General features: G+C 42.7%; 1 protein-coding gene across 6 annotated transcripts; it reads left to right on the top strand.

Moving 5' to 3' along the window:
- On the top strand, positions 1-27,955 carry PIAS2 (protein inhibitor of activated STAT 2). 6 transcript variants are annotated; one of them, XR_008483564.1, is made up of 15 exons: positions 1-85; positions 9,003-9,477; positions 11,778-11,862; positions 12,472-12,522; positions 12,617-12,707; positions 16,002-16,136; positions 18,087-18,192; positions 18,719-18,792; positions 19,609-19,769; positions 20,367-20,500; positions 20,943-21,114; positions 23,341-23,480; positions 23,972-24,030; positions 25,313-25,350; positions 26,004-26,053. XR_008483564.1 is itself a non-coding variant. In XM_054283291.1 (14 exons), the coding sequence occupies exons 1-14, from the start codon at positions 62-64 to the stop codon at positions 26,082-26,084; spliced, it is 1,767 nt and encodes a 588-aa protein (XP_054139266.1). In that variant the 5' UTR covers positions 1-61; the 3' UTR covers positions 26,085-27,955. The 6 variants fall into 6 exon arrangements, 2 of the variants coding, with proteins under 2 accessions (XP_054139266.1, XP_054139265.1); XR_008483561.1 differs by lacking the exon at positions 23,972-24,030 and having other exon boundaries at positions 24,821-25,350; positions 26,004-26,062; XR_008483563.1 differs by having other exon boundaries at positions 23,972-25,350; positions 26,004-26,062.
- Positions 27,956-27,971: the final 16 nt, after the last annotated feature.

The raw sequence follows: 27,971 nt of genomic DNA, 5'->3' as shown, positions 1-27,971 counted from the left end.
GCCGGGAGCGCGCTCCGGGTGCACGATGATGGTGGCGGTGGCGCCCGGCGGCGGGTAGAAAATGGCGGATTTCGAGGAGCTGCGGGTGAGGAGGAAGGAGGGAGAGAGGTGGCTGCGGGGCAAGATGTCGGTGCTGGGGGGCCCGCGCCATCCGCGGAGTGAGAGGGAGGGAGGAAGGGAAGGAGCGGGCCCGCCGCGACTTCCCGGGGGTCGGCGGGTCTGCCTGGGGAGACCCTCCCTGTCAATGCCGGGTTCCCCATCCCCGCCGCGCGGGTTGTGCTGCTGCTGCCGCCGGGGAGGTTCTTCGCGCTGCTCCCGACATTTTAAAAGCTATCTCGGCGCTGCCGAGCGGCCCCAGGGCTCGAACGGCTCCTGCTGGGCCCCGCGCTCCGTGCGGCTGAAGGGAGGGCGGTGAATAACCGCTGGGCTGTTAAAAATGCTGATAGTTGTGGAATCTCTGGAAATCCGTGGACCGCTTTCCATCCGGGAAAGCTGTGCTTGCCCAGCGTGAAACCCAGAGCCTCTTTTCAGACTTGTTTTATCTTCGGTTCATTTTCTTTCATATTGCCGTGGTGGACTCTCTGTCGCTGATTTGTCGGTGTGGGTGTGTGCGTGCGTGTCCTTTCATTTTGTTAAGGTGTGTACACAAAGAGCTGACTGCATAGTTGGTGCTTTTCCTGCTGTTTCCTGAACAATCCGCTGTTACCTTTGTGTGGAAAGAGAAGGTTGTCTTTCAGCGGCGTCCACAGCTGCAGAAGTGAAATTCTTCGTGGGAATTCTGCGTGCAGGCCGCTGCCCCCCACCTGGACTTTGTTACAGGAGGGATAAAAGCCAGTTAAATAGGAACCCCTGTGAGCTGGGCTTTAGTGGAGAGGAAGAGCTGGTGTTGGTGAGACCAGTGCGAAATGTGCTGCAGCCGCCAGAGAATTTCCCGTGCTGAGGCTTCTTCCAGCACTAACACTGGTAGTGCAACTGACGGGCTCACTTATGAAAATATAGTGGAAAGAACGGAGTTTCTTTGTCTGAGGACAACAGTGTTCTGTCTCAGTTTTAGGTTTAGGAATTGTTAGCTTATTTTTTTGTACGTCAGCCTTGTGTTTTTGGGGTTTTTTTCCCCCCTTTAAATGTATTTGTGTTTACAGATTTTCTTGCTCGGCGTCCTTACCCATTCTCACCCTCATTCCAAGGTGTCTCAAAGGGTTTGGCTGAAGCCCTAGTGTAAACTTCGCACCAGTGGTGACTCTTCTTTTAGGTCTTCCTCTCCAGTCTTGAGGTGGAGTTATGATCTGTCTCTCCCAAAGCACTGGAATCACTTACCTAGATATCCATAAGTATTGATAGTTTCCCTCAGGGCATTAGGTTCCTGAATACCTGTAAAATTGACAGGAAACTTGAGGTGCATAGATAGATGTAATGCAGGAAGTATGGAGGGGAAAAGGGAACTGTGTTTCAGACCGACTGCAGGTCTGCCCTTTCATCACTCAAGAAGTGCCACTAGTTTAAAAAAATTAATTCTGAAGACATATCTTTTGATATTCTTGTTAATCTTATTTGTAAACTCGAGTGCTTGCGAGGTGAATCTGCTAGCCTGCAGCTTCTCTAAATGTTCAGCATCGGTGTGATAATAATTCATGGCCTGTTGTGGGAAAGCTCTAGGTAATTTTCGGAGGAGAATGTTATTGTCTGCCTCATGTCTGCCAGGCCATAGCTGATTTTTTCCTTTTTTCTTTTTGCATTTGAGGATGCATTTGAATGTGTCTGCTTGAATACTTGGTTTTGAGGCTTAAATTTTTTTTCAGACAACCAAATTTTCCTGCTTTTGACCAAAGATGAGAGAGATTCCCCTACCCCCAGTAGATTTTGTGAATTGGCCTTTAGGTGTGATCTGAAATGGCTGCTTTATAGATTAACCTTCTGAATGTTTTTATGGCAGTATTGTTTGCTGCTCTCTTGTTGATTGCAGTTTCCTGTAGTGTATAATCTCTACCTGCTTTATAAAAGGCCACTTGGGCCATTTTGAGAGTGGAATTTATTTTAGTAATTGGTTAAGGACTGTCTAAAGGCAGGAGATCAGAGTTCTCTCTTAAACCCTATTTCTTGAGGGAAACAAGCAGGCCCAGCTGTGTTGGTGTGGGGGGGTTTTTTGTGTGTTTTTTGGTTGGTTGGTTAGGGTTTTTTAGTTTGTTTGTTTGTTTGTTTGTTTGTTTGTTTTCTGGGCAAAGGAGCATTTTGATATTTGTTAGGACTATTGCTGGTATCCTCTGTATCTTCACAGAAAAAGTTCTGTGGAGTTGGAACCCGAGAGTTATAACTGAGAGGCTGTAGTGAAAGAAACCAGACTTCAGGAAACCTGCTGTTACATCAGGCCTTTTGAAAATCTTCAGTTTTGTTAAAGGATTTGCTACTTTTCGAGATACTGGTGAAAATGTCTGGTCTGAGGCTTACCCTTCCAGACCATGTGATTAAGCTTTTATTAGCTTGGAGTGTTTATTGATTTCTGTAGATTACTGGTTTCTGGAGGCTTTGGGAGTGGCTGGGAAGATGGGGGGAGCACCACAGTGTCTAGTTATAGTTTTGAGGTACCATTTCTAGAGCTGCTGTTCACAGATGTGTTTTTAAACCTGGCTCATACCTTTCTCCATAATCCCCTCTCCAGAGCAGCCCAGTAAATGATGAAGGAATTGCTCAGGCACAGGCGGATGTGGAACAGAATCATCAGCCTGGTGTGGAGGCCAGAGATGACGAGCAGACACATTTTTGAGCAGAATTGGCCCAGAAGTGGGGAACTACAGCTCCTTCTGAGAGCCATCTGTGAGGCAACAATTCCAGCTCCCAGCAGATTCTGAACTCACCAGGATTTAGCTTGAAGCTTGTTGAATCTCAGCAAAATACTGCAGATAAGAGGATCAGTTACATATTATTTAGTATTCTTGGGTCCCCTGTGTTTCTGCTGGCGTCCTGACTCTAAAATTGAAACAAAAAATGTGGAGTGCATGCAGTCTTTGAAACAGATCTCTAGTTTAGGTGGCAGTATCAGTCTCACAGTTTGTGTTTAGTCATGTTTTGAAGTAATTTGTTAGTGCCATCTCTGTGGGTCAAAAAAGAAGGCTCTTTATAGGCAAATGGCTCTGCCTGTGCCAAAACTAGTCTGTGACACTTGTTATCGGTTTCATAGCCATTGTGGAAAATAACTCATTTTGTTGAGAAGAAATGGAAGAGTGCTAGTATATCCTTTCTGGCAGGAGAGATTGAACAAAATTTACTGGAAAATCATGTTTATAAATGCTGGAAGTAGGTCCCACTTTTACTTTTTGTGCTTGCACACCCAGTACTGAAGACACATGATTCAAATGTTGTTTGGATACCATATTAAAATACAGAAGTTGAAGTCTCAGACATTCGATCTCTTGTTCATGCCAGACTTGGTGCCTTTCCACTTCACTTGCTTTATTTTTCCAGTCTGGAAGAACGCTGTAAGTGACCGCCTCACATTTACCAGGTGAAGCAGTGCTTGGTGTTAAATTGATAACAAGAAAATGCTGAGAGCTGTTTTCATGTGTCCTCCTCAAGGTCACTGACAAACACTGTTTTATTTTATCTGTGTTAAATATAATTTTATTGTCTATGCCGACTAGTTTATGTTTTTGATGTAGAAATCAAATTCCACATCATGATCTTGGTTAAACTTAAGATGGTGAACAGAATGGATGTGAGAAGTTGCTGTTGGTGCAGTTATGATCCTTAGGCTGCAGTTAAATTGAGTGTATTAAATAACATAAATGCTGATAAAATACTCCTAATAGCCTCTGATAATTGGGTCAGAATTTCGTACCTGCACAACGTTCTTGCGTGCCCCATAGATTCACAGTCACCGTTCTAGATCACTAAGGTTTGTTGAGACACCTTAAAAGTTTGTTTATGTAAAATCATTAACAATTAACTGATTGTGCTGAGATACAGTGTTGGGGAAAGGAAGGAGATAATGAGTTTTTGGATACTCTAAAAAAGAAGCTGCAATGAAATGGCCAAGCTTTGTTTTGAATGTCTTAAATATTTGTGTTTGTTTAACTTAGGATTTTTGCTGTTCTTAAGTGCATGCAACTTTGGAACTAATTCCTAATAAAGGAGCCAGGCTAGAGTGTGTGCAGAGGAAAATCTCCATAATACTGTGGATCTGGTGGTTATGATTTGCATTGACTCTGGTTTCCTTTAGAGCTGCTTTTGCTTTCCTGTACTACTGACACAGATTTCAATAATGGCATCTTCATTTTTCCTTGTGACTTGCATTTCTTTAGCTATGGTTATATCTGTTTGAGAAAACATTTCCACTCAGCAGAGAGATCTTCAGCTGTCCCAGGACTCAGGTTGTTTTTCGTCACCATCGTTACCCATTTCTAGCCTGCTGTAGGTCAGCATGGATGCAAACCTGCTGCCAGAGATGTCACAAATGTACTGCTCTGCTGAATGTCCATGAAAGGGCTTAAAGTCAGGAGAGAGGATTTGTGGAACCTGTCCTTGGTGTGTCCTTTCTGTACAGAGCATCCAGGCACTTTGGGGATTATCTGGAAGGCAGTGGGGCTGAAGCAGAGCTCTCAGGGGCAAGCTGACCAGCCCTTCTGAGCAGGCTGGATTGCTTCTGGGCTGCAGGTGTCCAGTTGGCAGCTCAACTTGCCTTAAAGCCACAGTTGTTACTGCTTATTGTAGGGCATGTGTCAAGAATTAAACAAATTAAACGGGCATTTTCAGTTACCTTGCGCTGATATATCTCTCTCTCTCTCACTCTTTACATATATATATATGTAAAAAGAGAGAGAGATGTAGAGTGACTGTTAATATTGCAGGGGAGTGTGGAGAATCACACAGGTCTTGTTTGGAGAGATGTTTGATCCCTTACGTAGCTTTGAAACATGCCTGCCCCTTAATTTCAGCGGCATGTCAGCATTTCCTGGGCTCCTTAACATCATCCTCCCAGGGAAATTAATGCCATTCCAGATACACCTACGGCTTAATGCTTTAGAATGGTGTTTCTGCTGATGAATCATGGTTGCTAAAGTTTAACTGTAAGAAACAAAAAAACCTATGAAGCTTCTTATAACCTTCAAGTATGAATTTCAGGGGGAAAAAATTTCTGGAATATAACAGTGCTTGAATTAGCCAGTCTGATTTCCTTAAATTTCTGTCAAACTACTTTGTGTTCATGGAGTAGTGTTAAAACTAAAATGGCTTTGGTTTTGTGTTAAAAAAAGTGCTTTTTATTGGGCTGTGCAGCTGTAAAGAACTTCTCTTAAGAGAAAATGTCATCTACATGACACAACTTGAATGTCTAATCGTAATTGAGTGATGTGAAAAGCATATTAATAACAAGGCTGCAGTCTTCTGCAATATGCTGGAAACCCAAAAGTAACTTGATAAGGGTTTGTTGGAAGCAGTGTCTGCCTTGCGCCATGATTTTATAAATATTCTCAGACATACATCCCTATAAAAGTTTATGGATGATAATGAATGTCCACTCTATATTTGTAAATGGAGTAGGAAGATAAGTACAGAATCATAGGTTTAGTTTGGATGGGACCTTAAAGCTTCACTCCCATGGGCAGGGACAGCTCCCACTGTCCCAGGCTGCTCCCAGCCCCATCCAGCCTGGCCTGGGACACTGCCAGGGATCCAGGGGCAGCCACAGCTGCTCTGGGCACCCTGGGCCAGGGCCTGCCCACCCTGCCAGCCAGCAATTCCTAATTCCCAATGGGCCAAAATCTGTGCCTGCCCTGTGGCAGTGGGAGCCATTGCCTGGGTGCTGTCCCTGCCTGCCTTGTCCCCAGGGGCTGTGCAGCTCTCCTGGAGCCCCTGCAGGCCCTGGCAGATGTGTTTCATATACGTGTTTGTTGTTGCCTTAAAGGGAAAGTAGAAACAGGTTTAGAGGGAAAGTGTTGTAAAAGCTATTGCTCAGATACTCCTGTGAACTTCGCTTTTTGCAAGTCTTCTTTCTAAAGCCTGTCTTAAGATTTTAACATTGATGGACAAAACAGTGTATATTTTTCATACTTGAAAGCATTTTTAATGTGGGCGTTAATTTAAAATTTTGATGACTCTGGTATTGAAGCCAGGCTGTGTCTTCTAGTAAAATGAAATCCATCTTGTGACAAAGTGCTAGTTTGTGAAATTTTTTTTGTATGAAATGTTAGCCATGTTGAGGCGTGACTGACTGCACATTTCACCTTGATTAACTTTCAGGAATGCACAGAAGGCAGCAGGCAGGGTAGTAGACAGTATTTTGCAATACATGCATGCTGTTTCCATAATCTCTGTGTAAAGGATTATTTTACTCATTTGCATTGTGATTATGGAATCCAGCGTCTTGCTTTCTGCCTGCATCTGAAATAAAGGAGCTGACGTTGCTATCAAGCTTATGCAGTTATCTACAGAAGCATGCAACATGAAGTTTTCTGTAAATTCATGAATACTAGTATTATCTTTTAACACAGTTTCTCTTTTATGTCATAACTATAAAGCTGTTACAGTATTTCAAGCCATTTTTTATGAATGTTTTATGAATGTTGGAACACTTTCTTTTCATCACTGTTTGACTGAGTGCAAGAAAAAGTAGAAGGGGAGTCCAGGGTGGAAACTGATATTCTCCATCTTGTATTTGTATTTGTTGTTGAGGGAAATTGCTGGGATGAAATTAAGGTAACATCTCCTGTTGGTCTCTTCAAAAGTTGGGGTGAGCCATTCAGTGGCTCCCATGACTTTTTGCTGGCTGCTGTGTCCATGGTGCATTTATAGACAGAGTGTGAAAGCCACTGTGTTATCTCTGCTCAGAACAGCTTCTTGGTAGAAGAGTCACTGGATCCAAATGGGCTGTCTGGAAATGTTGAAAATCAGGGGCTGAAATGCAATAACCTTGTCTCATCAATGATGAGGAAAGGGTGTGCCAGATGAGGTTTCTGCCATACTGTTTTAGATGGTTATTTTGATTTGCATAAATAGTGTGGCCCTTGAGAAGGCAGGTCCTGGCTACTTCTCCTGCTGTGTTTTAATGGCACAAGAAGTAGCCAGTGACTTGGACTTGGGACTGCATGTGCCCAGACTTGGGTCAGTGTGTGCCCAGGTGGACAAGGTGCCCATGGTGTCCCAGCCAGGCTGTGACACAGCCCCAGGGCAGTGCCCGTCCCTGTGCCGGCGCTGCTGAGGCAGCTCCAGTGCTGGGGACAGCTCTGGGCCCTGAGCACAAGAGAGACACCGAGGGGCTGGAGCGTGTCCAGGGCAGGGAACGGAGCTGGGAAGGGGCTGGAGCCCCAGGAGTGGCCAGGGGAAGTTGGGCTCTCCTCTCATGTAACAAGGGATGGGACAAGATTAAATGGCCTCAATTTATTCTAGGGGGGGTCTAGATTTGATATTGGGAAAAATTTCTTGACCAAGGCTGTTGTCCTGCCCTGCACAAGTTGCCCAGGGCAGTGGAGGAATCCCCATCTTGGAAAGATTTAAAAGCAACGTGGATGTGGCATTTAGGGACATGGGTTAGGGGTGGCCTTGGCAGTGCTGGAGCAATGGTTGTTCTTCATTATCTTGGAGGTTTTTTTTTTCCAACCTAAATGATTCTGTGATTTTAAGTTCAGTTTTCATCTGATACAATTCACTGGTCTTACTGCCAAAAGAATTTTCACAATATTAAAAAGAGAATAGGGAACAGGCCAGAGACACAGGGAGGATTTTGACTTTATTGGTGGCTGACTCAATGTTTGGGCAAAAATTGTGTTAAAACTTCAGCTGAGATCAGATCTGTCAGAACATGAGTATTAACTCTGTGTAGTAAGGACTTGGAAGGTAAAGGCAAAACACTGTTTTGAGTTGTGTCTCTTTTGAAATCAACGCCCAAAGTTTTAGTAAGAGTCCAGATGCACTGCTGAACTGTTTTTAAAGATGTGTGTGATCCCAGATGTCTGCTGTTTCATACCTTCTGTTAGCACCTTCATCTCCAGGGCTTGAGTCTAGAGTTATCATGGTGCAGCAGCACAGATTAGAGGCAGGTGTTCTTTCACCTTTAAAGACTTAATCTCCTTGCTGTGATGAAGGGGTCCCTAAGAAATAGGAAGGAAGTTGTTTAGAAGTATTCCGGACAACTTTATACCTCTGAAATGGAGAGATAAACTGCTCACAAAAATGAGAGATGATGCATCTGTGCAAAGTTAATTGTTGGTAGCAGTGGAGCACAAGATTGTTTCCTTTTGTATAGTGAGCTTTTTTTATTTTTAATTTCTATTTTCACAAACAGTAGGATTCTGAGGATTGAACTGTGAAGTTAAAAAAATTAGTCTTCCAGAATTCACCCTGGTAACCAAGTAAATAGTATTATTTGTTTTGAAGACACCTTTGTGACGTTTGATGCCAGAATGTGATCTGAAAAGGAGAGGGAGTTCTTTGTGACATTTGAAGAATCAATTATGTTGTTTGTTTGTCATACTGTATGCCACAGTATGCAATACATAATGTAGCTTTTAAGAACTGTCCTCCTTGCTGTGTGCATATCTTTCAGCAATGAAATCTGATATGCCTAACTCTCTTTGTGCTTGCTTTAACACTGTCCAAAATAAAGGGAGTTTCACAATAAACTGTTCAGAAATTAAGAAATAAAATAATGAAGTGCTTAAAATGGGTTTGAAGACAGGTGATAATACTGATTCACTTCATTTTTTGTTTGGTATTTTGCTTCACAAAGTGAGACAGATTCTTTGTGGTACAGCTTGTGCTATGAATTTAAGATTTTGTTGTTGTTTGAGTGTGGAAACAAATCTTTCATGGGCAAACCCAACCTGCATCCTGGACGCTTTGTTTCTTCATTTTAAACTAACTGTGCTTTTATGTTCTGTGAAGGTGTGGGCAGTACCCATAACCAAGTAACAGGTTGTCAGGTTAAGTGATGAAAGATGCCGCGCCACACTCCTTGAAAAGGCCTCCTTGGGGTGCTGTGGGCTCACCTGGGCTTTCCTCTCTCTCCCTTTCAGAATATGGTATCAAGTTTTCGCGTTTCTGAACTGCAAGTGCTGCTGGGATTTGCTGGACGTAATAAAAGTGGTCGCAAACATGACCTCCTGATGAGGGCACTGCACTTACTGAAGAGCGGCTGCAGCCCAGCGGTTCAGATCAAAATCCGAGAGCTCTATAGGCGCCGGTACCCGAGGATCAACGAGGGACTGTCGGATTTGTCGGCTCTAAGACCTGCAGCGTCCAGCTTGGACAGCAGCTCCTCTCCGGTCGAGCCTGACTTGGCTGTCGCGGGCATTCACCCACTCCCTTCCACGTCAGTCACGCCTCAGTCTCCGTCCTCGCCTGTCAGTTCCGTGCTCCTCCAGGACACTAAGCCGCACTTTGAGATGCAGCAGCCATCTCCTCCGATTCCGCCTGTTCATCCTGATGTTCAGCTGAAAAGCTTGCCTTTCTACGATGTGCTCGACGTGCTCATTAAACCCACGAGTCTAGGTAAGTGTTTAATACCTCTGCAGCTTGCTTAATTCATTAAATAAGCTTTACTTCTAACAGTACTGAGCCCAGATTTCAGTGGGTTTTTGCAGCTGGGACAAAACAAAACTCCTTTCCTTTTATATCTTTACCTTTTCTTTTTCTTTACCATTTTTTCCAAAAGTGCGAAACCACACTTCAGAAAATAGTTTTCTGTTATAAAAGTAATATGATTAAAGACTTCTTTCTTTTGAATATTAAAGAGAAGAACAGAGTTATTCAGTTGGAAGGTACCTACTATGATCAACCAACTGTCTAACCAAAAGTTAGACAATAGTAGTTAAGGGTGTTATCCAAATTCCTCTTAAACACCGACAGCTGTCAGCATTGACTGCTTTTCTTGGGTTTGACCACTCTCTTTGTAACAAAATGTTTCTTAATACCTAGTCTGAACGCCCACTTTTTGGCTGAAAGATTTGGACCTGAAGTTTCTGCTTAGTGCAAATGAGGAACAATTTTGTGAGGAGTAATAGAAAAAGGATTTCAGGGTCAGTTATTTACAGGTTGCAACAGGGTAAAGAGAATGAGTTCATTGGTTTGCTGCTTTACCCTTATCTCACAGTACTTCTGCAGGCTCTGAGATCTGGCACTGCAATAGACACTTTGTGCTGCAGTGTTCGGTGCTGTGCTCAGAGTAGTGAAGTTTGTCAGCCTGAAAGTTGTTGCAGTACTGTATGTTGTAATATGGAGTGGACATTGTCTTCCAAATAACTTGAAATCAGCTTTATCTTCCCCTCAGTCTTGAAAATTTTGAATTATTTGGAGCTACATCTTCTGTCTTGAAATTCAGTCAGTCTTACCTTACATGTCAAAAAATGTTCCCTATTTAGTAACATATTTATAAAATAAGTTTGCATCCTCTTAAACAATTTCATTTCTTAACTGATCACAGAGTCATTTAGGATGTGACTTGTAACTCAGTGAGGGATGAACTGATCATCTGCCATCCTCCAGTACCTAAAGCAGAAAACTTTATCAACAAACAGTAATTACAGTGCCTATTGTCACTTCTCTTTGTGCATAGTGACACTCATTTTTCTTGTGCATTTGAGAGTTAAGTATTTAAATAACAGTTTAGTCAGAGAACTAGGAATATAGTCCACCTCACTGCTTCATGCTTGAGAAGGGATTAGTGAGGTATCCCTTTGCACTGATATGAGAGCCCAGGTGTAAGTGTGGGGTTTAGTTTTAACCCACACCAAATTAAATAACGAAATACTTCTGCTGTCTTTTTTGCTCAAATATTATTCTTAAGTGCTGAAGTATTCTTATAAGTATTCTTATGTGCTCAAGTATTATTCTTAAATAACCAATGTGCTCTGTGATGTTTGAGTGCATACATGCACAATGTATCTGTTTGGAATTGCTCGAGGAACTTGGTGTGTGTTTGCTCCACCTGGGTTCCTTTTAATGTTTGCTGCCTTCTTGTGTGGCTTTTTTCTGGGTATAGAAACAATCTCCCCTGAATGTCACAGTGCACAAGACAGTCCAACTCTTCCAAATTTGACTGGTTTAGTTGTGCTGTTTTTTGATGCTTAGATTAGGCATGTCCAATTTAAAATAAGCAGCAGCTCCCTGCTGCTCTCATACCTAATCTGCCTTTATTTCAGGTCAAAATTTTTAACTTCTCGTCAATTTTAAAGGAACTAAGAAAGTGACATGTGCCTACTATGGACTTTAAATATGAAAATATTGCCAATTCCCATCACTGACAGACAATTTGTATTCATAGATACAATGTGAACTTTGTATTTCTTTATTTTTTTGTCAGATGCCACTAAAGGGTAACTCCAGACATGAAGTCTAGCTGGCTTCTCTGGCTTGAGGGGTTGTGGTCCATCACTTCTTCTCCCAAGACTTTGTTACCTGTAGCTGTTGTGAATTTTCCAGCTGTCCATTAATAACTTCTGGTGCACATGTTCTTCCTGTGGTACCTTACAGTAGTTGTTGGCATCTCTATGGTATTCCTTTTGTCAGGTATCCAATTAAATACTTTGTTGTGTATTTTTTTGAACCTTCCTCCTTTGGGAGAAAGGATTGTAGCACAGTTTGTCAAGGTGCTTCAGTACTGAAGTGTAATGTGATGTTAAACCATCTGAATGTAGTTTAATGAAAGATTTGTTCCATTGTTTTTTTATTAACAGTTACATGCAGTTCAACCACCATTTGGGTGACTTAATGCCTTGTTCCAGATCCTGTTTTAATCAACGGCTTTAATCACCATGGTTCAACTTCTTTTGTGTCTTTTTTTCTTCTTCTAGTACAGAGCAGTATTCAGAGGTTCCAGGAGAAGTTTTTTATCTTTGCTTTAACACCACAGCAGGTCAGAGAAATCTGTATTTCCAGGTAAGAAGTAAGAGTGTTGTATAGTGTAGGTAAATTTCTACACAATTTCAGGAGAAAGTGTGAGGTTTTGGTTCACCAAATGCATCACTTATTCAGCCAATGCAGAATGATAATTCTCACTGAAGTTACTCTTGAGTTTATATCTCTTCTGTTTCCTTCAGGAACAACTGTGCACAGAATTTGTGTGCATTTTGTGAAAATTGTACACTGTTAAAGAATTAACAATTACTCAGTTCCGAATAATGTCATTGTTTAGAGAGGTGGGAAGCTTCCTCCATTTCTCCTGGCTGTAGGAATGGAAGCCTGCTTTTCTGTTTTTGCCCAGGCTTGATGTTGTGAACTATGAAAATTCATGGGTGCTTTTTCATCCCTGGCAGCATCCTATGTGACTGTTGCTATGAACTTTTGATGGAGGATGCTGATCCTGAAGTTCTGTGTAACTTGGGAGTAGTTAAACAGAAATGTCAGTTGTAAGGTGCTCATAGCTCAATAAAACAAAAACAAGAGCAGAGTTTAATGATGCTGGGGCAGTTGTGTCAGTTGTTTCTCTGTATGGCTGCAATATGAGTCCTGCTAAGTGGGTACTTCTCTTTTTCTTTCTCGTCACAGGGACTTTTTGCCTGGAGGCAGGAGAGATTACACAGTCCAAGTTCAGCTAAGGTACGTTTTGTGCAGTGTTCTCTGAAAACTTAATTGGCTGATAGATGTTTGTGGGGACACTTGAAAATGATGCTTTCTCTTTCTATGGATACAGGCTATGCCTAGCAGAGACAAGCTGCCCTCAAGAGGATAATTATCCTAATAGTTTGTGCATTAAAGTAAATGGGAAGCTGTCCCCGTTGCCAGTAAGTATGTATGTGTGTATTTGTGGCTTCTTGGTGACTTGTGGAGTGTGTATGTGTTTTTCTGTAGTGTTAGCTTGCCAAAACGGTCAAGCTGCTTGTTATCACTCAGATTTCTCTAATGCTGGCATGGAGTTTGTACATTTGCTGTGTGAGATAGCCATTACTGCTGTTAATAATCTTACAGCCACTGCACGGACTAAATGTGATTAAGGCCCCTACAGCAAACCTTGTCTTTTGCTGTTAATGTAACTAAATAATTCAAAACCAATGTGGTGTCTGCATGGAGAATCCTCCTCACACCTGCTCAGACTCAGTTTATATGAGGATGGTAGCCCTTGCTGTGTGGGCTGCCTGTATTTGTGAGAGGCTTGAGTTCCTTCTAGTTCTCAGGTAATGGCCTCAGCCTCTTGTGTGCCACTTGTGCACTGCTCTGCCTCTGTCTGCTTAGAGCACAGTTTATTATGGGGATGAAGAATAGACACGTTTTAGGGTTCCTAGCACATTGCTGGTGCTGTATCAGAACGCTGTTCGCAGTCACACTTCAGGAGTGTCTGATGTTGCGGAAATTAGTACATAGTCACCACAGGGTCATCTGGAGCCTTGGGTATGGACAGAAAGGGAAAAGCTCTCTCATTCTCAAAACATTTCTGGAATGGGTTTCTCTCCTCTTTGAATAGGACAGAGAGAAACTCTTGCACAATCCATTCAGAAATACTTCTTGAGGCTATAAAGTGTGGTAAAAGTCATGGAACAGAGGGTTTTTTCAGTAGGTTTGGAAAATGGGTTTTTTTGGTGGGTTTGGAAGGATACCATGTGGAGAGAGAAGGTGTGAAACCTCTTTTTCAGATTGTTTTTGGTGTCTTAGACATATTGTCCTGTACCCTCCCTCCTCCCATATGCAACTGTGACTGCTTTTTTCAAATTTTGCCTATACTCAGCTTAAATGAGACTCCTTAGATTCTCTTCCTCCTATTTCAGTCTTCAGGTTATAAAAGGTTTCTTTTTCATGTTTTCTGATCAGTGTTTTTTGCAAATGCTGGTTACATTCTGTATGATAACTTTGAGGGTTACAGCAAAAAAGAATTCAGTCTGATGTTGTCTTTTGGGCATCAGTGTCCACTGATTCTCAGTCTTGTTAATATAGGTTACACCCTGCTGTGCTCTCCATTTTGTGTGTAAGGTGTCACAGTTGTAGCAGAAACTACTACTAATCTTGGATTATTGCTTAGTTTGGAGACTTAAATCCTCTAGGTTCTTCCTGCACATGAGAAGATGATTTTTTAATCTGTTCAGCTGAACCTTAGCTGCGAAAATGAATAAATCACTATTGCCTTGGCAACTTCCCCTCCTCATTCACTGTGAGCTGAATGACAAATAGAATCTCAGTCTGAGTGCTTCTGCAGATGATTTTTGCTCTCTCTCTGCATCATTGGGCACTTCCTTTCTGTAGCAGGAAGTGTCAGGTAACTTCTTTGCCTCAAAGACCACTGTTTTCCATTGCAGTAGTGTTAGTTAGTTAACCTCTGGTGCCAGCTTTTTTTGCCCACCTGCACAGTGGGCAGGTGAACTTCTGTCACCTGCATAAGTGAACTTCTGTCTTTGCCTGGTAGGGCAGTTCACATCTCTGCAGAAAAATCTATTCTGTAAATTAAATTATTTTTGGTCATCTCCTTGCTTGCAATCCTTACCAGAAGCTTCACAGCAATGCTGCCTGTGTGCCAGTATTGCATGGGGTTGTGTTTATGTGAACATCATGTTTCCTTGTATCCTGCATTGGTGTCACTGGGAAAAGCCAGATAAAGGGGCAGTTATGCTTTCTCCTGATGAATTTCCTTGCTGTAGCAGATGATACCTGCCTTGGGTAGTGTGGTTCTTTGAAGAACCATGGAAGACTTCAAGACCCCAATAATATCGCCACTAGAGTGGGCAGCCTGCCTAAACAGTGCCAGGCCAGCAGAAAGCTCCTAAAAGGACAGGAAGAGAAGGTTCCAAATTGTTGTAGGAGTATGAGCGTGAATCTGTTCTCAAGAATAAGCTCTGTGGAAGAAAACACTAAAAGCTTTGCTGAAGCAAATCGTGCACTGCAGAGTCTGTCTCTGGAAAAAAAAAAGGGAAATGTAAGAGAACTTGCATTCACTCTCTTCTGAAATAATTCTGTGTTTTAAATGTGAAATTGTCACCAGTTCCCATATGTCTGTTCCCTCTGTGTTTGGAATAAAGCCCTCATGGCATACTGGGCTAGTGAGTAGAAAAGGCTGTTTATATATATAATATTTTTTTTTATTATTATTTTTGTTTTTATTTCCAGACTTAACATCTTTCAAGGTAACTCCTTCACCAAACACTAGGTTGTGAATTTGTATGTATTTCTCTGGTTAAAGAAATATTTTTTTTTTTCCTCAGCATATCCTTTCTGGGTGAGTTTTTTGTTTAAAACAACACGGTCTGGAAATTCATCAATACTGCCTGTGCAAGAGGCAGAGCTGCACTTGCTGGCATCCTTCATGTGCAGGATGAGTTTGAGCTGAGTGGCTGCAGGCTGGCTGTGAGCTCAGAGCAGGGGTTCTCAGGGTGGCTCTGTCAGACTGGCTTGTTGTCTTCATGACAGATGCAGGGTGAGAGGAATAAGCTGCAGGCTTACTGTGTGACGAGGGTGTTGGAACTGCATGATCTTTAAGGCCACTTCCATCCCAAACCCCTCTGATTCCATGATCTCTTAAATACAGCTGGGACTGCATGTGCAGTCCTTCAGGGACCTTGGCAGGGGACAGGTGACACCTGTTGCTATTGGGGCCAGTAGCTAATGAGGCAAAGTAGTCGCTGAGGTGATGTGGAGCTCTTGCAACAAGGTTTGATTGTTTCCTAATCAGTGAAGTGTTTTCAGTGTGTGAAACACTGAGTTTAGTCTTCATTACTTGCTCTGTTTGTCACTAAGGCTGTGACCTTGTGATGTTTCACTCTGTTTTAGTAGGGCATGGGGAGAAGGAGGACAGAATATCCACATGACCTTTTGCTCTTCCAGTGAACTTACCTGGACCCCAACTGTGTTCTCTTTCACCTTTCCAGTGCTTCTGTAAAACCCTTTTAAAACAACAAATGCCTTACAACTGTGTTTGTCTCTGCTGATGTACTGTGAAAGTCTGATATTTCTCAGAATAAATGCTAGCTTTGCTCTCCAGCCTAGACAGCCTCTAAGTTTGCCTGCTTCTCATAGATCTGTTTGAAACTAACAAGTATGTGTCAGCAGTTTCAGAGTACACTGGGTAACACATCCATTGTCCTTTTTTCCCATAGGGATATGCTCCACCACCAAAAAATGGAATTGAACAGAAGCGACCTGGACGTCCCTTGAATATCACTTCTCTAGTTAGGCTGTCATCAGCGGTGCCAAACCAGATTTCTATCTCTTGGGCTTCTGAAATTGGAAAGGTAACTTGCATGTTCTGTAGGATGTGGGAAGTCATCTGAATAGCCTATTTGAGCATTCCTGCTCCCCTGCTGCCTGGTGTGGCTGGCAAGTGTTTTTTGTTAGATGCCTGAGCTTACTATCAGTGCCAGGAAACAAAGTTTGCTCTAGAACTGTGGTAGTTTTCAGCAACACATGTGGGATTTACATACAGATGGAAAGATTTTCTTACAGGGTTCACATTCAAAAGTCTGCTTTTAGAGTTTGCCTGAAATGCATGTCAAAAATAACAAACTCTTTTTGTGGTGTGAATAGTAAATCCCCCTGTAGATTTATTAAGGAAAGAGAAGGAGAGTGCAAGGAATTTTTGACTCCATCCTAGGTTTAAATAACTGTTGCAGCACCCTTTCAGCTGTTGTCAAGAACTATTTATTCCTTACCTGGGACTGTTTGTGTTAATTCTGGATGCAGTTATCAAAGTAGTTTTCTCTACAAGGTTTTATTCAAAATCAAATTCTCTGGACTAAAAATACCACATATTTCAAAGAGACTTCAGTATAAGCTTTTATATTAAAATTTTAAAAAGAAATAGGATTTAAAGGTAATGTTCAAAAAATAAATGAAGGGCAGTGCTGACAGCAAAGGATGATTTTCTAGAACTGGGATGGAGACGAAGATGTGAGCCATTGCTTCCCGGTCAGAGCACAGAATCTTAAAATGGCTCCAGTCCTGTGTGTGGTCTTGGCCTCTCATGCTGAGGCCTGCTAGCTTTCTTCCCTGTATTGCCAAAATATACTCTGATGGAAGCAGATGACTTGGAATGCTTGGACATCCTCCCCTTGGCCTGAGAAGTGAAGTGAGTTCTGTGGTTTAGTGCTGATGCCAGAATTTGCTGCTTTTCATCCTCAAAGTGAGACCCTGGGGGGCAGCATGGGGTGTCACAAAAGGGCTTGTTGGCATGGACTGTGCTGATACTGGAGGGCTGCTGAGCCAAGGGGGCATAAACCCCTCAGTGCTGGGCAGACTTGAGCCTCTAGAATCCTCTCTGTAAGGCAACAGTTGGTCGTTCTTTAAGGAAAAAACAAAAATTCTAGGTTTCTTAGTGGTTTCATGTGCAATTAGAATGCTTTATCTGCTGCTCTAGGTAAGAGCTGGTTTTCCTATAGGTGGTAAAGGAGGAGCAGGGCTGTAGGAGTTGTTTGAAGTTCCTGTGCAGTGCCCAGGCAGTGCAGGAGCCATAGGAAGATGACTGACAGGCGGTGGAAATAAGAGGTCACGAGTTGTTCTTATTACACAGATGAAACCATTATTATCCTGCAGCACTGGGGCTTGCAGACTTTTCATTAGTGACCTAGAAGTGGGAGTGAACAGTGAACAAAAGAAGCTGACAAGTGGTGTGAGTTAGGGAGGAGTAGAAAATGCTGGGGAACGGGGCCAGGCTCAGTGGAACAGACATGGTGTAACAAGGCTGGGCTTAGGAGTACAGAACAAGCTAAAGAAAAGGTACAAAGAAACTGGGGCAGCTCTGTACCATCTGAAGCTGTTGTTTATAACATAAAGACCTTTTATCTTTTGTCACGTAATTCTTTGAGCTCCCCACTGACACTGGAAAAAAGGGGACAATAAAGGAGACAAAATGTGAGAAACTCTTGAAAGATTACATGTATGAAATGTGTCACATATGTTCTTTCCCGGAGGAGAATTCAGATTGTCTCTTGGTTGTGAAATTACCTTTTAGTTCAGTCATAACTGGAGTATGATAATTAGACCTCACTGGCCAGAGAATTTTGGCAGAATGTTGGACCTCCACAGAATTGAAGTTGTCTGTCAATGCTCTTAATAATTACTGATGAAGCAAAAAGTCACATTTTTGTTTTAACTATATGCTACAACAAGTGTAAATAGTCATCTATTGTCATAGTGGGAGTACTATATGAAATCAACATTTAATCTTTAATCTTTCTTTTTTGTAGAATTACTCCATGTCTGTGTATCTGGTTCGCCAGCTCACCTCAGCTGTGCTTTTGCAGAGGTTAAAAATGAAAGGTATCAGAAATCCTGATCATTCCAGAGCACTAAGTAAGTAATCAACTTGCCTGTCTATACTTTTGGAGGGTGATCGGTGGCTCTTTAAAACTGGAATTAGTAATACAGGAGAGATTTGCTGTTTTTTGAGAATAAAGTCCATGCCTAGGGTTTCTCAGGTTCCCTTGGCTGTTGGTGAGGCATCACACACTTTTTCAGTGGGGGTTTCTAGGAAGCATACCCAGAAATTCCATCTGAAATGTGGTTATGGGAATGCCACAAGCACTCCTTACTGTGATTGTGGCTGGGCTGTGAGGTGCAGCTAGACGTCCTGAGTTCTTTTCACCTGTACCTCACTCACTCATAATGGTTTATTTATCTCTTGACATGTCGAGTTGAGTTTGCTCTGTGAACATCAGATGTTGAAACATTTGCTACTTGCTTACAAGTAATGAAACTGTTGTTTATGAACTAGATTAATATTTTTAGATAGCTGAAAAAAAAGTGCATGTACTACTGAATCAAGGTTAGCATTTGAAATAATGACCTCTATGTATAACTTCTTTATTTATTTTAATAGTTAAAGAAAAACTAACGGCAGATCCTGATAGTGAGATCGCCACAACCAGTCTGCGGGTCTCTCTGATGTGTCCTGTAAGTATGGCTGGAAATTTCCAGATAACATTCATATTTTCATCTGTAGTGTAGAATTGGGCTGCTTTTCAAAGGCCTTGCTTTAGAAACCTCACTTGTTTTGTATTTTATCAGCAAGCTAAGATAAAATAACGGGGAGAAGCAGCAGTAACCCAGCTGGGGTTTAGGACTGGATGCCTCAGCTGTGATGCACTGAGTCGAGCTGCTGCTTGTGTACAGTGAGGCCTGTAGAGGGATTAATCTCCTATATTGACATGCTGAGGCTAATCAGGCAGGCTGACAGAATAATTAAAGGGTGGAATGATAATTAAAACCTCTTATCTCCTCATCTTGGTGGCTTTGCCTGTACTGCAGATACAGAATCAAGCAAAAAAACAGGCGATCACCTTATAACAAGGTAATGCTGCCTTGGAGGCTCTCTTCCCAGGAAGAAGTTGGTCATTCTGAGTGTAACAAGTACCTGGAGCTCAGGAAAACGCCTGAAGTACTGGGTTAAAAGAAAATTATAGAAGAATCAACTTCAGCTGATTGTTTAATAAAAATGAAGTCTTCCAAGTAATGTTGTTTCAGGTCCATTAGAAGTGTTTCTGACTGTTCTCAGTGTGTTGAGGCCTTGGAGCAGGGCTTAATTTTTCCTTTAGGAGCACTGTGTGGGTGCTGTGATGGAGTGAATTTAGTTGCAGCACCCTTAGCCCCAGGCACTTGTGTAGTGAGCAGCAAGAGTTGTTTCACCAAGTGCCTCTGGATTCATTGTTAACCATTCAGGCCTGTTTCTCTGTCTCCTGTTCTGACACCCTTTAAATGCATCTCCTGCAGCTGGGAAAAATGAGACTGACAATCCCATGCCGGGCAGTGACCTGCACACACCTGCAATGTTTCGATGCTGCTCTTTATCTTCAAATGAACGAGAAGAAGCCTACCTGGATCTGCCCTGTCTGTGACAAAAAGGCAGCTTACGAGAGCCTAATACTAGATGGGTAAGAGACTGGCTTTGCAGATTACACAATTACTTAAAATCTTTCATTATGTACTCAGTAGCTGCTTTTGTGACTTGAAGCTAGCCATTTAGTACTATTTTTGGTCAAAATACTTCAGACTGGAGGAGCCATTAGATTCCATTAGTTTCTCTTCCCATAATGACCTATGTAAGTTTATGTCCTAAGTGCACCATCAAACTCCTGAGTCTCAGTGTATTTCTTCTGGAGAAATACAAATACAGCATAAAAGGACAGGTCTTCCTTTCACATGTCTCTATCCCTGAAAGGTGTTAACTTCAAAATGTAACTTCTAACTCATAACAATTGCCTAACTTGGTTCAAGAGGTGATGTATTCTGCTTCAAAATGGAAATCTGTGCATTACAGTAGTGTTGGAGTGAATTATGGATGGGTTGGGATAATCTTATTTTCTGCTATCTGAAAAAGGCTGTAATTGCAGGGTTTCAGATTAAGAGGAACTAGGGGAAAGGAGACACAATGGGTCAAAGGTGATCATAATTATCTCTTTTTTCGTGTCTCCTTTTCACTTAGAATAAAAATGTAACTTAGAATCAAAAGTGAAACTTTATTTTTTCAGCCTCTTTATGGAAATCCTTAATGAATGTTCTGATGTGGATGAGATCAAATTCCAGGAAGATGGCTCCTGGTGCCCCATGAGGCCAAAGAAGGAAGCTGTGAAAGTGTCAAGTCCACAGTGCACCAAAATAGAAAGTATGTACATCTGGGTACTCGTTACAAACCAGGACAAAATCTTGGAGAATTAGTTGTAGCTTGGATAATGTGTGTGGATGTTGGTGTTTGTTTTGTAGAGGGCTTACTACTACTAATCCTCTTGGAATTTAAGCTAGAAAAGAAAGGGTTGTATCTGTAAGTGCTTTTTTTGTCTTTGTCTTTGCTCTTTATAATAGCAGTTAAGAAAACAAAAGGTTGCTTTTGTTTTATATCCTTAAAATTATAAGTGAAAACAAAAGTTTGTTCTTTAATAGTCTCAGTGTGACACAGAAGAGTCACAAAGCAGGTACTGGGGCAGAATATTATTTGTAATGGCCAGGTGATCGATTATACAGGATCTGGGTTCCTGGTTCTCTTGCAAATAGAAACTGCTGACATCGCCATCTTTTGGAGAACAATGGTGTTTTATTTTCTTCTTCAGGTTCCAGTGTTGTTAGCAAACCATGTTCCGTGACAGTGGCCAGTGAGGTAAACAAGAAGAAGGTTGATGTTATCGACTTGACAGTAGAAAGCTCTTCTGATGAAGAAGAAGATCCTCCAGCCAAAAGGAACTGCATATTTATGTCTGAAATACACGGGAGCCCAACCAAAGGGTTTGTCAATTTTAAAGTTAGTTGTTATTCTGTAATGTCTCAGCTAAACTGATCTGTAGTGAAATGTATTTAGAATCCAGCTCTGCTCTTGCAGATTGTCTAGGCCTCTCCTGTAGAAGGTTGTATTGATGCAGTAACTTTGTACAGGCAAAACACTATTAAATAGATTTTCACTTCACAAAAGAACTTTTTTTTTTGCGCTGACTGTTGCTGTGTTTGCAGGGACACTTCTCCATAGAAAGGAATCTGACTAAGCTAGTGGGCAGTGTTCTCCTGAGAAAGTAGATTATGCCAAGTGGAGGAACTTCATGCGTTCTTGCTGAGTTAGTGTCATCTTAAAGGCTTTTCTCTTGCTGTCTTCTGTATCCTCTATCTAATCTGCTCTGGTGCCCAGGGAACAAGACTGTGTTGTGTGTTTCATCCATCCTGTCAGTCTTGCAAGGGAGCCACTTTTCTGTTTTGAATCAAGATGAGCTTTTCCTCCATCTCTCTGTTAAATTTTGGAATGTCTTGGATGCTGTTGTTGGCTGTGGTCATCAGTCAGTCCTGCACCTTGATTAGCGCAACCAATGACTTCCCAAGTCTTTTGGCAACTCCTCCATCTTTGTAGTCAGGCCTGACTTTGGCGCTGGCTTGACCACCTTCTCTGCTGCTGTGCCCTTCTGTCTGTCAAGACCTCCTGTCTGTCCTGATCTGTGCACCTCAGCCTGGGTGCTGCTTGTGGCTCCCATGTTTCTGCTCTTGGCCCGTGGGGCACCCCAGACCTGCAGGGAGTGAGGGCCACTGGTCAGGCTCACCAGCACTCACTGCTCCAAGCTCAGCTTTCAGTACTGGCTCATCAGTTAGTGTTGCTGCCTGCATGAGGTGTGTGTCTGTGTCTCTCTGTGTAGTGGCTTATGACCTGTACTAAAATAATAATAATAATAAACCCAATCCCCTTCTGTTTTGAAGGTTCCCCTTCTGTTTCAGAAGTAATGAGCAGGTGTGGTGAGTCTCTAGTCCACAGGAATGTCTGTGTGGTCCTTGGTGAGCAAGTAGTTGGTCATCTTCAACCACTTTCAGCAGTGATGCTGCAATGCTGTTGCTTTTTTGTGAGGATTGTGGAGGAGTCCTTCTGCAAGAGACTCTTCCTCACTTTTACAAGAAAGTGTAGCTACAAATACATCTCTTAATGAAGTTTCAGAAGGCACCAAGACTTCCTTCCGTGCTCCTATGGTTGAGATGGCTACGTGCAACTGTAATTGTAGGAGGACTGACTTCTTTTCTCTCTATGACCCATGTATTTTCTTTGCTTTTTGGGTATGAATATGGCATATTTTTATTCTTCAAATCCAGATCAATGTCAGGCTTTTGGGATATAGCTTATCTCCTTTAAACAGTGTTGTCTGAATGCTAGTTTTGGGAAAACTGGGTGTCTTCTTAGAGGAAGCAACAATACATGCTGAAGTGTGAGAGGTGCCTGAGAAGGGAGGGTCTGAAATCCATGGTTCTGACATCAGAAGTAGGTTAACAGGTAGGAGTGTGGGAAGGAAGATGAGTGGATAGCACTAAAGGCTGGAGGGAGCAGTGCAGAGCATCTGGGAGCAGAATTCTGTGTATTTCCACCTGACTTGGAGTTCATGAACTGTTCTGTGCACGTGGCTGGTGCCTGGGCACCTGTGGCAGTGTTTGTAACAATGCTGCCAAGAGATCAGGCAGCGTGAGGAGAAGCAGAAGGGTTGTAACATGCTCCTTGAGCGCTGAACTGGAGGCTGGGAGTAAAGGCAGACTTGTATTTAACTCCTTCCTGTGCAATCTGTGTCATCATGTGGGGCAGGATAATGGTCAGTTGTGCCCTTGGTGTAACAGGTGGGCACTGAGCAGCAGTTCTGTGGAGAAATCAGATGGAACACTCTCCTCCTGGCTCTGGTCACCTTTACATCCCTCTGTGGGTGCTCACAGACACCCTTTTGTCTTTGACTGTTGCCAATGACTCCAGCACTGTACTTTGTTTTAATGCCAACTTGCTCTTATGTCACAGCTGCTGTTGAGAGCCAAGATACGGTCATGTTATTATGAAGACTGTTATGGAAAAGGAAATTAGAGTGGAGTACTGTGTAGTGAGTAGCCATGCTGTAGTTGTGTTGTCGCATGGTGACTTGTGAATGAGAGTGCACAGCAGTGCATGGTTTCCCTTGTGCAACTAACAGCCAGGTTGTTTGTAATTTCCCATGCTGTTTGAAACAGGGTTCTCATGTATCAGCCATCTACTGCCAGAGTGCCCAGCGTGACGACGGTCGATGCTGCTGCTATTCCTCCTTCATTAACAGACTACCCAGTACCATTCCATCACCCACCAATATCCAGTATTTCATCAGACTTGCCAGGTAGGTGCTGAGTGTTTTTCATGTATGTTCTGACGACAGTATTAATTTATGGGGTGGGTAGAAATTGGAAGAATTTATTAACTCTTTGTTTTTGTTTTTAATGGAACAAGTCTATATGCAGTATGGCACTGATGGGATGTCCGGACAAGCCTAGTACAGGCTGTCTGCCCATTTTCAGATTGCAATTTGCAGCAGTGATGTGACAAGCACTGCTTTTGGGGTACAAACTGGCACTTGGGCATGGCAGCCCAAAACTGCTCTTGCTGTGCTCAGCCAGACTTTGTGTAAACATCTGGTGGTTATGTGTTGTAGATGCGAGGGAGAGTAGTTGCTTGTTTTAGTTACTAGAGGTGTGAGGGTGCTAACTCATCCCAGCCCTCAGTGTAGTTACTCTGCTAGCTGATTGTAGTGGTGCTCTGTCTAGACTGTATGAAAAAGGTTAAGGTGAGCTACAATCTGTGAGCTGACCTCTATTGACTTTCTTTACCTAGACATACCCTAAATGCCTATGATGTATTCTTCAACACTGCTGCTAAATATCAGACAAAAGGTGGGGATACTGATTGTTTTCTATCCTGGCTCCTTGAAAAGCACAATGTGTAAAGGGACTCTGGGGGTTCTCTTGGCCGGCTGTAACAAACCCAGAGCACAGGACGTGGTGACTTGTGGTGACGGGTGTCACTTTGGCCTCCTGTTCTTCCCTTTCCCTGCTCCATTGCCTGTCTCCATTCCTCCCCTGCACATCTCTGGGTTTTTTCCTCTTCTTTCAGCACCAGTTTGGCAATGAGATGGATATCATTCCCCTTGTTTCTCTGTCCATCTTGGCTCCCTTACTGCTCCCTCCCTCCACTTCTCCCTTGTTAAGAAATCAGTTGTCTTCCGAAATTGGATAGGAGAATAAGCTGAGAGAACAGAAGTCTAGAACTGTTGTTCAGCACTTACCAACTGAAGTTCTAGAACTTGCACAGACAAAAGAAGCTGTCAGTTCTGTAAATGCAACTGACTTTTTAAATCTCCTTCAAAATTTTTCTCTCATGGAGAAGAGGAGGAGAGATGTCACGGGCCAGAAGAGATTTGGAGGTGAGGGGAGTGGGAGGGAGTATATCATTTCTTTCTGTTGACATAGCAAACACAAGGCCAATATTTATTAAAAAAAAAACCAAACAAACAAAAAACCAAAAAATGTGGTAATTTCTCATTGGTTTTACAACTCTAAACATCTTGCCCTAAATGCTTTCACGCAAATGGTGTTTAAGATGGACACTAGTTGTCACTGGTCTTGGAGGATATACATTGAACTACTTGTAGTTTCCTCTTCTTCATTCCTTTTATTTGTCTAGACACAAAACGGGGATGATATTAGAAATGTTTCCTTATTGGCTGCCCGTGGGTGGAGGAAGAGACCTGCTGCTTGTTTTTGGACTTGTGCATGTTGTGACTTTACTTCATTCCAGCATCTTTAATGTGATGACACTCTTCATGTCCCAGTTTGGCCAAGTCAGGTACAATATGCAGTGAAACTTGCATTAATGAACCAACAGCTCCAAATGGCAACCTCCATCTAAGCAACCACATTGAACCACCCTGCAGTATTCAGTGAATAATACATCATTATGTCATCCTCATTATTAAAAAGAGCCACTTGTACTAGATAATTCGTTTTGCTGCTGCCTGAAGTAGTCGTTGAGAGTGGTGTCACAGTGGTATATTCCATTTAGAAACTCTGTATGAATTGCAAAGTCTGTTCTACAACCACAAAAAAAAATCCTTAAATTTGTTGTGTGTGAATAAAGGAGAGACTTGTCTACTTATAATCCTTCTCTTCTTCCTAGGTCTGGATTTTCTTTCGCTAATCCCAGTTGATTCACAGGTACGTTTCTGATCTGTTGTGGGGTCAATTTCCAAGCCTGATTTTGCGATGTTGTGCTCCAGTAATTGTCAGGGTGCCGTCATCCAAACTGTGTTTGCCATTCACTTGCTTAGACCTAACCGAAGTCTAGGAAAACCTGGCAAGAGCTAGTAGTGAATGTGCTTTAAACAGGATTCAGCTTTTCCATGATGAATCCAGGCCTGGAAGCTCACTCCTTACTGATAGTGTGCCTTTTTAAAGTAAATATGTGCTCAGCACTAACTTGAATATACCCAGAGTGTATTTGAGGCCCTGGCATAGGCTGCACAGAGCAGCTATGGCTTCCCCATCCCTGGAATTGTCCAGGTTGGATGGCGCTTGGAGCAACCTGGGGTACTGGAAGGTGTCGCTACCCATGGCAGGGGATGGAATGAGATGAGTTTTAGGGTTCTTCCAACCCAAACCATTCTGGAGTAGAAAAAGGGGGAGGTGAGGGAGGAGGCCGGTGGCTGCCATCCCCGCTTGGTCACTGCTCCGCAGAGCTGCGGTTCTCGCTGTGGTCCCGTCGCGCGGGGAAGATGTATCTTCAGAGCATACATTTCCCCCGCGCAGTTAGTCTCTTCACTCTTCATTGTTTGTTTCAAGCAGTACTGTCCTCCTATGTTTTTGGATAGTCTCACCTCAACCTTAACAAGCAGCACGCCTGGCAGCATCATCACCTCCACCAGCCACCACGAGAGCAGCACGCACGTTAGCTCCTCGGGCCGGGCCGAGGCCGGCGTCATCACCAGCAGCGGCGGCGGCGGCAGCGCGCCCGACATCATCTCCCTGGACTGACCCTCGGGGCAGCACGGACCCCGCAGGCATTGCACACAGCTGCTGCTGCTGCTCCTCTTCCCCCCACCCGGAATTCCAGCGCCTCGGAACTCACGCTGATATTTATTGAAAGGATTTCCCCCCTGGGAGAGTGGGGTGAATTTCGCTGATGCTCGGAAGAGAAGCGATAGGGTGGTTTTTGGTTGGGCTTTTTGTTTTTCTTTCTCCTGCTCGTTGAATAGATGGTATAGAAAAGGCCCTTTTGAGAATACATGTTCAAGCTCTTAGTTTGTTCTGGGGATACTGACTTTCTGTTGTGTGGATTCCATAAGTGCTTTTTGATTTTGTTGTAAAATACAGCAATAATGTAAAAACAAATGAGTTTTTTTTTAATAAAGAAAAGCACTTACTTGCGCTAGAACAGCAGTTAGGAAAAAGGTGCAGAAGTGTAGGAATTAGTGAATTTGTAATATTTTCACTGGGGCCTGTAATAAACTTCATTAAGAGAATGAAGCTTTGAATAGCCATGACATGTGATTTATGTCTTGTCACCCACCTCCCCCTTACCTGGGGACACATAGAAAGCCTCTATAAATGGAGTTGTTGGGGTTTTTTTTCCTAGTTTCATGTTCCAAATGCAACAAGAGCCTAAGCTGTGACCTCTTCCTCTTTTATGTTCTTTCAGCTAGGAAGGGGACAGACTATCTATGCAAACCCTGCATCACACAATCTCTGTGCTGCCATGTTATAATTGGGACACCTTGCCACCACCAAAAACTCCCGGTGTCCCGTGGAATGTACAGCTCCTTTCTGTGGCATTCATAAGGAGATGAAATAGGAAAGACTTCCTCCAATGCAGGAGTGTTTTCTAGGACCTCCTGATTATGGTTTCTGTCTCCTCAGCAGCTGCTGTATTCCATGTGGACTGTAAAGGGAGCCTTGGCTTTTTGGGAAATAGAAGCCATAGGTGCACAGTGTCCCCACCTAATTTTGAATTGTGTGTTTAGGGCTTAATGATGCTTTGCCCCACATTTCCTGGCCTCCTGATTGTTGCTTTTCTACTTCAAAGGGAACAATTTCCCCGTTGTACTCCTCTGATGACCGTGCTGCTTTGTTAGTGTGTACGTGGTGTCTGCCCACACACACCTGGGGATAACCTCAGCAGTACTGTATGTGGAAGAGGTTACAGACTAGGAAAACCAAGTCATTTCCATGGAGCTGGAATAATGGTATTGTCTATGTATGCTGAAATAACAGCTTTCTCACGTGTTGCGTTTCTGTTCAGTAACTGTATTTGAAATTATCCCTTCCCTAATGACCAGATCTTACTTTTTTGCTAATTTTTTGTTCCTTTTTTCTTACCTCTTTAGTTGGATGTCTGGTGCTTTTTGCCTTCCAGTACTGTTACAGTATTTGAACCAAGTACATGGATGAGGTATATTGAAACAGGATGTTTTGTAATTTTTGTCTGCCCTGTACCCCTACCTTTAATGCTGCATTACTGTTCCTTATTGCCTTTTTTGTATGATTTTTCACGCAGTCTTGAGTTCACATGTTGGTCTTAATAGTGCCCCAATCTTTCTTTTCTTTTTTCTTATCAGTTTAATATTTTGTACCTGTTAAGGATCAGTTTTTAGCATGATTTATTTCCAATAAAACCATGCTTGTTACAAAGTTTTTCTTGATGGCCTGCAGCAGATCAGTGCTTTCTGCATCACCATTGCACGTCGACTTGACCTGTAAGTAGAGTGTGGAAAGAGGTTCCAAGAGTAATTCTAAATAAAAGTTTGCAACTGGTCTCTGCTGAAAATGCTGTTTGTGCTCTT

This window comes from Melozone crissalis, unplaced genomic scaffold (genome assembly GCF_028551555.1).
Source record: "Melozone crissalis strain CALT ecotype California unplaced genomic scaffold, PUWL_Pcris_2 ptg000036l_1, whole genome shotgun sequence".
Taxonomy (NCBI): Eukaryota; Metazoa; Chordata; class Aves; order Passeriformes; family Passerellidae; genus Melozone; species Melozone crissalis.
This window is presented reverse-complemented; position numbering and strand designations above follow the sequence as displayed.

Bases quoted from the DNA above. Each gene is read 5' to 3' on its own strand.
- PIAS2 (XM_054283290.1), top strand. From the start codon at position 62: ATGGCGGATTTCGAGGAGCTGCGG. The intron at 86-9,002 runs GTGAGGAGGAAG...TCTCCCTTTCAG, and splicing joins CGGATTTCGAGGAGCTGCGG to AATATGGTATCAAGTTTTCG. The intron at 25,351-25,977 runs GTACGTTTCTGA...TGTTTCAAGCAG, and splicing joins TAATCCCAGTTGATTCACAG to TACTGTCCTCCTATGTTTTT.